Source organism: Elaeis guineensis, chromosome 7, assembly GCF_000442705.2.
Source record: "Elaeis guineensis isolate ETL-2024a chromosome 7, EG11, whole genome shotgun sequence".
Lineage (NCBI taxonomy): Eukaryota > Viridiplantae > Streptophyta > Magnoliopsida > Arecales > Arecaceae > Elaeis > Elaeis guineensis.
The window spans coordinates 70113881-70124257 of NC_025999.2; the positions used below are offsets into that span (position 1 = coordinate 70113881).

Below are 10377 nucleotides of genomic sequence, written 5' to 3' on the forward strand. Positions count from 1 at the left end.
TGATGGCCGTCTCTTTTTGATGGCTGCTACAGCACTCCATGGTAGCCAACCCGGCTTCTACCATACAAGCGTAGATGTACTTAAGGTTTTCCACATGTATATATCTCCCATTTTTATGACGTCGTATCTGTAAAAGATTCTGGACATGGTTGACCGCGTTAATTCCATTTAAAAGACGGCAAACATCATCCCGTCTTTTTCCTTGATAGGTCGGCCGGCTCGCCCCTCCTACTCTTCGCCTCGTCCCGAATCTAAACGCTTCACCCCAACCCTCTCTCAATTCTCTTGTCGGAGAAGAAAAAGCGCACGGAGTTTGGGCGGCGGCGGCGGCGGGGGAGGTGGAGGAGGAGGGGAAGGTTATCTTCCGGAGTCTGGGCGGCGCCGAGACCGGGATCTGACGGTGAGCCGGCGGCTGGCGGCCATGGTGGGCTGGGAACAGAAATCCTAGGAAAGATCTCTTCTTTTTCGTCATCTCTTTGTGGGTGGACTAGGGGGATCTAGATTTTCCGGTGGACGAAGGAAGAGGAGGAGAGCCGCCGTCGAGGAGGAATGTACGTGGTCCCGCCTCCTCGGGGCTCGGATCCGGCCGCCGTGGCCGCTGAGGACGGCGAAGCGCCGAGAGTTTACGAGGTCTGGAAGGGCAGCAACGTAAGTGTTGACCTTTCCTCTGCTTTCTAACTTGTTCTCTCTCTAGCAAACTTTTATTCATTTGCTAGTCTACATAGGGGCTGTTAGCAGGTTTCTATTACTGGAAAATTAGGGTTTTAATGTGGGATTCCTGTCACGGGGGACCAAGGGGAAGAAGTTAGGATTTAGGGATTTGATTCTCTCTTTTTATTGATTGCCTTTTTTTTCGTTATTTGTTGAATGGAGATGTATTGATGCCAGAATTTCAAAATATTCTTATTTGTTGCTGCAAAATAATGCTTAAGAGGCGATTAAGAGCCGACTTGTTTTTTTGTTAATCGGATATTGTCAATTGTATCAGGCAAGATGATTTTGTTTCTATTTTTGCATTTAGGTTGGATTAAAGAGATGAGAAGGGGGATTAGTTGGTCTAATAGTGAGTTACAGTAGTTTGATAGATTAGGAAATTTGGAAAATTGATGTTGTGTGCCGATCTGGTGGAGTGCTTTGTTCATTTAGCTTTTTGCTGCCAATTGCAACCTACTTCTCTGGGCCATGTGTTTTTGCATGTGTTTTTCCTTTTTAGTGGAATACAAAGTTGTTGATCTGTAAGATCATGATATGCTTTGAGAATTATTAGCAAAATTTTAACATCTACAAAGTTTTGTTGCTTGGTCTATGGCTAATAAAAGTTATGAATTATATAGTAGTTTATATCTAGTGCTTGAGAATGAGTAGGAAAAGGCTGTTTAAACATCACCTGAATTTTATTCAATATGAAGTACAAGGGAGAAGGGTTCAAGTTGTATTTGAAAATTAATATCTAAAGAGAGCAACAAAACTAGGAATGGCTCCCATTATTCGATCTTTCATTGTTTTCAGTCCAAATGATATTACTTTTTATGTTGGACAATTTGTAGGATTATATTCTGTTGTCAGCTCTTGAGCTTTGTGTTTATCCTTTTTTTTTTTTTTTTTTGGTGTGAATCACAAGTTCATACCACATCTAATATGTCACCCTAATAGAACAAGATTGGCATCATAGCCAAAAAAGTAATTGGGTCTACATCTTGTTGATATGGCTAGGAAGTGCTAAAACAGGGGTACTATGAGATAGTGCGTATCTCTTAGCAAGGTGGCGTGAGGTGATTATGGTAGGTATTTTGTCATTTATCCTCCGCTCCCCTCCTCGAGGTGGGTTTCTTATTTTGGCAATGTGTTAGAAGCATTATATGGATGTTTGTGATAGGTATAAGGCATAGAATTTGAAGGTTGACCTTACTAGTTTCTGATGGTAGTTTGTCTGAATAAAATAGGAAGAGTTACTAGATTTTCCAGTTGATTACCATGAGCTAATGACACAAAGGTGCAGGATTACTCGGTTGAAGAGGCTACGCATCACCGTTCCTCCCCCCACCCCCACCCACAGCCCCCCCATTTTTTTTTTGTGGAGGGAAGGGTGGGGTTTGGATGGGTGGTTGCATGCACTCATGTATCAATCATGAAGTAAATGCACAAATGGGCAATAAGAATTCTCACTTGATTGTATGAAGAAGGTATGTAAGAGAAAAGGCTGGTGTTTTAGGTTGAATTTATTTTTTACAGTAGTAGCTTTTTGGATGTGAGCTCCAATTGTGAATATTGACTGGGATAAATTCATTGAAGGAGGATTTTTATTTTAAAATATTGTAATTCTAAATTTTATGCATTTGAAAGAAAATAATATAGCTTATATAACTATACTTTTCTAGTGCAACTTCATTGTCGATTTTAGGGACATCTAACTAGAAAACTGGCATCAACACTTGTTGAACCAGAAATATGAAGAACATAAATAAGAAAAAAAGAAGAATCATGGAAGAATGGAGCATTCCTAAGTCAATATATGCTCAGTTTTTTCTGTCTCTCTCCATAAGAGCTACTATATGTTACAAGAGCCTTGTAGAAATTTAGAGAGAGACAGAGTGTGTTTGAATTCACTAGGAAAGAGAGTTCTCAAGGCAAACGAGTAGCATCATTATTGGAAAAGGGGCAGGGTGGGGTTTGGGGGGTGGGGTCGCTATGAGTTCAGTAGGAAAAAGAGTGCTTGAGGCAAATGAGGTAGCATTATTATGGAAAGGATATGAAAGTAATTCCATCCTTCAGTACCTCCTTCAGTACATTGGTAGCACCAAGGCTGACTATAAGATGATGCCTATGGTTAAGCTTGACAGCCTGCTTGTTGGGTGTGGCTGCCTATGACTGCTAACGACGCTTAAGGTGAGCTTTGTTATGAGCATGTTCCTTCAGTCTTCTCTTGCAACTTGGTACATTGGTTGAAGCTAGATTATTACAGTTTTTAGAAACATTTGGTGTTGATCTCACATCATATGCTCATTTTGTCGAATGGAGGTAAAGCAGCCTGATACTCTAACATAGGATGCATGGATCATTCGTAAAAGTTCTTCATGTTCATCGGATCAACCTTTTTTGTAGTTCCTTTGCCCTTCCTTACCGGACGGAGGAAAGGGAAAAAACCCCTGCCTCAATTTCTAAATTCTTTATAGGACCAAAAAGTTAATGGATGTGGTTGTGTTGTGTAGGAGGAAGGGGCTTTGTGGGGCTTACATGAAGGTATGTAGTGAGGGAAATTGAAGACTATGGGAAGAGTGTTGGGCTGGAACTTGTAGGGGGCAGGTGGGGTGTGAGGGAATCGGGGTTGGGTTGATGGAGGGAGGTTGTGGACTGTGGGTTGGAATCAAGGAAGCTATTAGTTCCATTCCTTTTTTATTATTATTACTTTTGGATTCAGTAACATGTTTGATGCTGTTTTGCTAGTCATATTGGGTCTAACACTAACATTGAGGTGATCTTAGCAAAGTCATCTTATAAAATACATTTCTTTTTAGGTTCTATTATATTCTTCCTTCTGTTTTGTATTGATTATTTTAAAATATGTTTGACATATTCTTGTTATTAGCTAAGAAGGCAGTCATCTCCTAATGATGTGGAGGGCCTTTTGCATACTTTTTTGGGGAAAAAAGAAAAATCTAAACAATAATAGTACATTGGCTGAATAACGATTGAAAGGTTGGGATCACTCATAGAACTAAAGAGGGAGTACCCTCGTTCTCCTTTATCCCTTTTCTCCTTTTCTTCCCTTTTTATATTTCCCTCCTATTTCCCCTCCTTTTTCCTTCTTTCTATCCCACTTCTTTTTCTTTCCCTATCTAGGGCTTGATACAAGCATTTCTGCGACCAATCTTCCTCTATTTCTTGCACATGCGTTAGTGGCTAGACATGGTGGAACCTGGCAATATCTATACTAATGCTATGAATTACCATTCTTTTCTCCTTTATCCTATAGTTCTCTACTTCACATCTGCAACCTTAGCTCTTGCTTTCCCAAAATATTCTGTCTTCTCACTGAGTTGTTGTTCAATTACTGTATCATACCATAGCTGCCCTTTGATCAACCCTATTTTTTATGTATAAGTCACCCTAATTTGATCTTTAGAATTTGCTACTTCTCTGTTTACTTTTTCTTCTGGTTCTTTCTATTAATGGAATGAAATAGATTAATTTGGACTTGTGGAATGAATTATTGTAAACCTTATTGCTGAAAATCAGTGATGCTATTTGGTTTCTTTTGGTGTTTCACATCTGCTATTTGTAATTTTTTGCTTCTTTTTCTGGAAACATATTCTCCCAAAGACAGTGTTGACAAATAAATCTAGTTTAAGAGATAGTTTTTAATGCAGCACAGCAGATATTTTTTTCCCAATAAAGCTAGCTAGAATATGTCTTCTATGTCGAAGGTGCTTATTTTAGTGGCATCTTGTTTAAGGCCAGGATTGGGGTGAGATGTTGGGGATGGAAGGATGATAGTTTGGTTAGACTTTTAGTTGCTATCACTTCACTGGAGTCTCACTTTTCTAATCTTTCATTGGTTGCATGGTATCTAATGGGCATGGGCATTTTGCTAACCAAGTTGGTAGACTAAAGATTTAGATTGTCTTTGGAAGTAATATCAAGTTGGGGACCTGGGGAAATCACTTGAGGTGTTGAAAAAATAGTTTTACAAAGATGTTTTAGGTAGAAGGATAATCTTTTCTTGTCTCTTTGTACTATTTTCATACTACTTTGTTAATAGAAGTTGGTGGCCTGAGGTCCTGCCGAGTAGGAATAATTTGGAATTAGTAGCAACAAGCTTCTACTTTGCCTGTCATACCCTTTAGGGTTCTTGTTGGAAACCGGTCCTCCCACTTTCCCTAGAAAATCCTCTTCTAGCTTTTCTCTAAAAGATCCGCATGCATGTGCCAGCACCCAAATCTGCTCTGCACTGACTCAAACTTCTGGTAATTTGGATTTGGTAAACAAATGCTTTGAGAATCATGAAATTGTTACAAGAGAACTTGTTAGAGAGAGGATAAATTAGTTTTTAATGTTTGATATCTACTTCCAAGTGGTCTAGAGTCCAAGGAGCAACTCTACCTGGTTTCAGAGACCTATGAAGTTACACTATAGTTGTGCATTGAAACTCAAGGGTGGTCCAGGGTTTTATTTTTGTTTTCACAAGTCTGGAGGCACTTCAGTTTCAAGTAAATAAGAGGGCTTGATTACTTTGCAAATCCTCAGCCTATTCAGAAAGAAAGCTTCCTCAATCATCAATAATGCCAAAAGGTTCCTTGTATGGTATTGGATGGGTTTGACTTTAGGAGGGAGAAGGCACAAGCCAACCGTGGTTAGAAGTATCTTGGGATTTGTGTGCTAAGACTCAATTGGTATAACTCATTGGGCAACCATAGAAAAAGCAATTCTGTTGAATTAGACTTTGGACATTTTGTAGACTTGGTTTCTGTTTTATGTATTCGAAGATTTTTCCTTTCTTTTTTTTTTTTAAATTATGTAGATGTTTCTGTTTTGGTCTATTTTGTTACCATGATGGTCAGTGCCTTTTTTTTAATTGGTTTTATGCAATTTCTCAATAGACAACAAATTGACGTAATTGCTGCTTTGAATGGGCATAGATTCTACCTTTCTAAACAACCCAGTCGGATGGGGATCGGACTTCGGAGCGAAACCTGAGTATTTGGGTAGTCCTTGAATTGACTTTATAACCCCAGGAGAAAAGTTACCAGAATATTTATCACTTTTGTCACCTATACACTTTACCTGAATTTAAGAAAAACTTTTGTTAGCTATTGTAACTATTCAAGGAATACTCTTTCTTTAACTTGACTTTTGCATGCTTCAATAGTTAAGCCTTAATATAACTGATTTACTTTTGACTTTATGAAGTTTGAGTATCTCCATTTTCTCCTCACCAGAACATGCAGCATATGTTTGCAGGGTTTTTAATAGTGTATTCATGAGTAATGTGGCTGATCATTTGTTTTGCAGAAATTTTTTCTTGAAGGGAGGTTCATCTTTGGACCTGATGTGAGATCATTGTTTCTGACAATATTCCTCATTGTCGCACCTGTATCAATTTTTTGTGTATTTGTCGCCAGAAAACTAATGGATGATTTTTCTCATCATTTGGGAATATCGATAATGGTAGTAGCAGTTGCATTCACATTATATGTGAGTATCATTTGTCATGCTTATACATTATGCTTGTTCTCCCTCTGTTCGTACAAGGTTTTTTTTTTTTTGGCTTAATGTGCAAATAATCTCATGATGTTGTTTGATATTTCTGAAGAAGTTTTTCCGTATTCTTCAGACATTGACTATTTTAAGTAAATTCTTTTCTTGTAACTGGATAGCCTCAGGTTTTGTTTATATACTGTGCTTGTTGGTCTAAACTGCTGCTGCTTTTTAGATAACAGTACTCTTGGTCCATCCTGAAGTATGGGCTAGAAAATAGATTCAGCATTTCTACTTTATTATTTATTTGCATCCAGCAAATTGTTCATACTATTTTCATAAATCGTTTCATTCAGTTTTCCAGCTGCCTAAATTACTTGAAGTTAGTACTGAAAATATCAGTGTCAATTCTTCTCAAAGGTGTTTATGGTGTTTTTAATGAAGACTCATTACAATAAATTTCAGATGTCTATAAATGTTCTTTTAGATCTATCCTTAGTTCTTCAGCTTTATTGAAAACAACTCTATGGGAATGACAAATGAGTTTATCTTTGAACATCTCTTAAATTGAACAAAAGTTGTCATATGCTTGGCTTGTCATCTAAACCTGGATTCATCATATTTCTCAAGATCGCATGTCAGTGGAGTTGGAAGAGGAACTCAGTTGCTTCTTTGAGCCTCTCTCACCCATTGCTTCATGACAAATGGTTGCTATGCTTTGCTTACCTTGTGATTTTCACTTGTTTCATACATTAGATATTCTGGTTAAATACCAGGTAAACTGCACAATTTATTTTGTTCTACAAGATGGAAGTGGAAATAAAAATTTGTACTATTCTTCTGCTAAAATTTGGATTTTTTTTTGGAGTTTTTGCCAACTACTTTATCAATTGGAAAAAGAGGCCATTGTGACTTTCAAAACAACATGCCTTTTGTAACTAATGTTTGCTGATGTTGCTTGTGTTTGCCTTATTCCTATCAATCCATACAGTCCCTGCAACAGATTACTTAAAACTAACAAGGCTCTGAATATTAACCTTATTGACTTGTTAGAATTGTTTGAGTTCATGCCTCATATCTCTCTTCCAAGTTAAATATCTTGTTTACAATCCAGGATTTTCATGGCTTGTGAAATGCAATTGGTTGATCAAAATATGAATTATTTTGCCTCCCATAAGCCCCAGCTCAAATGACGTTTCTAAGGAGATATACATTTTATACTATGTTATATCATCAGTGACTATATTTTAACCCCAGTTGTCACACCTTCCTCTATTTGGAAGAGGTTCTCGGTTCAGGTCTTGTGAGGTGCATCCCCAATATTTGGTTCTGGGTAATTTAATTCCGGTGGGTCTTATCTCCTTTCTCCTACATCACCAATTCTTTGACTGGATGTTTGCTGATGATTTCAAGATGTAATTAACATAAACCGAGGCTACTCTTTAGTAATGAGACATATCTAAGTTTGAGTATCTAATAAGAAACTTCCTCATCATTTTATTTGTAGATTGATTCTAATATATGATAATTTATTCAATGATGATATATTGTTGTGCACAATGCTATGACCTATTGTTTTAAAGAAACAAAAATTTAATTGAGGTTGTGTTTCAGGATATAACTCTTCTGCTTCTCACATCTGGTAGAGATCCGGGTATAATACCTCGTAATGCACATCCTCCAGAGCCTGAAGGCTTTGATGGTAATACAGAACTTGGGGATGGTCAAACTCCACAATTACGTTTACCTCGAACAAAAGATGTTGTTGTCAATGGGATAACTGTGAAGATCAAATACTGTGATACATGCATGCTCTATCGACCTCCTCGCTGTTCTCACTGCTCAATCTGCAATAACTGTGTGGAACGTTTCGACCATCACTGCCCATGGGTTGGGCAATGCATAGGGCTTGTAAGTTTCATAAGTTTTAGATATGAATACTTAAGCTCTGTTATCGATGTTGATATGCATTTTACCACTCTATGATAACTTTAGAATGGAATAATTGAGAGTCCAAAAGATGGGAGAGAACTTGTAATATTGTAATTATTTTCTTTCTGTATTATATTAATGTCATCAACATATACTTGGTAAGTGATACTATTTCTTTTGTTATCCTCCTAACGAGATTAGCCTTTTAGCTAGTCTAATGAAGACAGCTGGCAGCATAGCAGTTCAGATGGCATGAGTACAAAATAATAACTTGCAATTAGGAATAGAAAAAGGAGTAATTAGGAATTTATAAGATGGGATATAACTTGCAATATTGCAATTATTTCTTCCTGTAGTTATATGAATGCCATTAATATGTAGTTGCTTGGTGTTTTTCTCTTTCTATTGTCCAAGTGAGATCAGCTTTTAAACTAGGCTAATGAAGACAACTGTGGTATAGATGGCCTGAATGTAAAAAATTATGCTCATAGAATTACAGATCCACTTTGGCTATCCTTTGGCCACTAACCTCATGAACTTTTTACAGCCTGAATGGATTCAGTGCTATACCATCTTATTGCAATATTGCTAATCTCTGATCTATTTTATGTTTTGATGCAGCGAAACTACCGTTTCTTTTATATGTTTGTCTTCTCAACAACTCTACTCTGCATCTATGTTTTCGGGTTCTGCTGGATATATATAATTAAAATCAAGAATGCTGAGCAAACGTCTATCTGGAGGGCAATGATCAAAACTCCAGCTTCCATTGTTTTGATAATCTACACTTTTGTGTGTGTGTGGTTTGTTGGCGGTCTGTCTGTCTTCCATCTATATCTCATTAGTACAAACCAGGTATTGATTTGTCTTCCAAGAATTCTCTTGCAAAGACATCTTATTTGTCAGGAACATCTTTTTCATAACTTTTTGATAATTCATTCTCTTTCTTTGTAGACTACATATGAGAACTTCAGATATCGTTATGATCGACGAGATAACCCATACAACAAAGGAGTTGTTGTGAATTTCAAAGAAATTTTCTTCACAAGCATTCCTCCTTCAAAGAACAAATTCCGGGCAAGAGTGCCATACGAGCAGGGATTACAGGCAAGATCACTGAGTGGAGGATTTATTAGTCCAAACATGGGGAAATTGGTGGGTGATCTTGAGATGGGCAGGAAGCCTGTGACATGGGATGAAGCAAGGACTGGTACAGATGTTAATGATTTGCAAGCAGGTTTGAGTGACACCAACATTTTGGATGACAAGAATGGTGCACTTGGTGATATTTCCCCTGATTTAAGCAGGGAGGTCCTCCCAACTGAGAGGTTCGAAGGGCGTGCAGCATTTCACCCAAGGCGGTCTAGCTGGGGACGTACAAGTGGAAGCTGGGAGATGTCGCCGGAAGTATTGGCTCCGGCAGCTGGAGATGGGGAATCGAATGGGGCAAGTAGAGGCAGTATGAGTGTGCAGGAAATCGATGAGGTTTCTGTGCGCAGACATGAATTGGAAGGCGGCAATCTAATGCAAATGGATGTGCAGTTGAGAGGGCAGGCCTGATGCTTCACATGTTAGTCTTTGTGGTACTCTGTGAGCAGTTGGGGAAGGATCGACATTGTATTCTGCATGGATATCGTGTGTCGATATGATCCTTTCATGTTCTTTGTTTCCTTTTTTCTTTCTTGCTTCTTCTTGCTGCTTGTGTAACGGTTTTGATTTGTCAAGGCATCGGTTTTCAGGACTGGACTCTTATATAGTTGGGTGGGATGTGATTGTACATATATACATACTACTGGAGTGGTGATTCGAGGCAAAAAAAAAACTTGTATTGTTTTGTCTGGGTTTCATTTTGTTGAGTATCCTGATCTCTTTTAAGTTGTGACATCATTGCAAGTCACCTGTTTCAAGTCGAATAAAAATAAAAAGAGTGATTGCACGGTAAGTCTAAGTTGTTGCAACGCAGGCGGCTAATATCTTGCCAACCGGTGCTCCAAGTAGCAAATCCCCAATAATTCAAATTTTCGGTATTTTTGTCTTGCCTGAGGTGGATTTTGCATAAAAAAATCTACTTATTTATTAATTTAATAAGAAATGTTTGGATCGTTCTCTCTCTCTCTTTTTCTTTTTCTTTTTTTTTTTTGTGGCTATATGTACACATATAAGGTCTCTGGACAATTGTCTTGTTAGTATGAGTAAGGTTATGAGTAAAGTTGCAAATGAGTCGGATTGATTTGTAATATGATTCGATCT

At 37.9% G+C, this 10377-nt stretch overlaps 1 protein-coding gene across 2 annotated transcripts; it reads left to right on the top strand.

Annotated features, from left to right (window-relative positions):
• Window positions 1-217: 217 nt before the first annotated feature.
• LOC105048966 (probable protein S-acyltransferase 7) lies at window positions 218-10069 on the top strand. Of its 2 annotated transcripts, XM_010928473.4 has the most exons (5): window positions 218-648; window positions 6010-6192; window positions 7810-8106; window positions 8749-8982; window positions 9082-10069. In XM_010928473.4, the coding sequence occupies exons 1-5, from the start codon at window positions 550-552 to the stop codon at window positions 9685-9687; spliced, it is 1419 nt and encodes a 472-aa protein (XP_010926775.1). In that variant the 5' UTR covers window positions 218-549; the 3' UTR covers window positions 9688-10069. The 2 variants fall into 2 exon arrangements, with proteins under 2 accessions (XP_010926775.1, XP_010926776.1); XM_010928474.3 differs by lacking the exon at window positions 6010-6192 and having other exon boundaries at window positions 317-648; window positions 9082-9974.
• The last annotated feature ends 308 nt before the right edge of the window (window positions 10070-10377 follow it).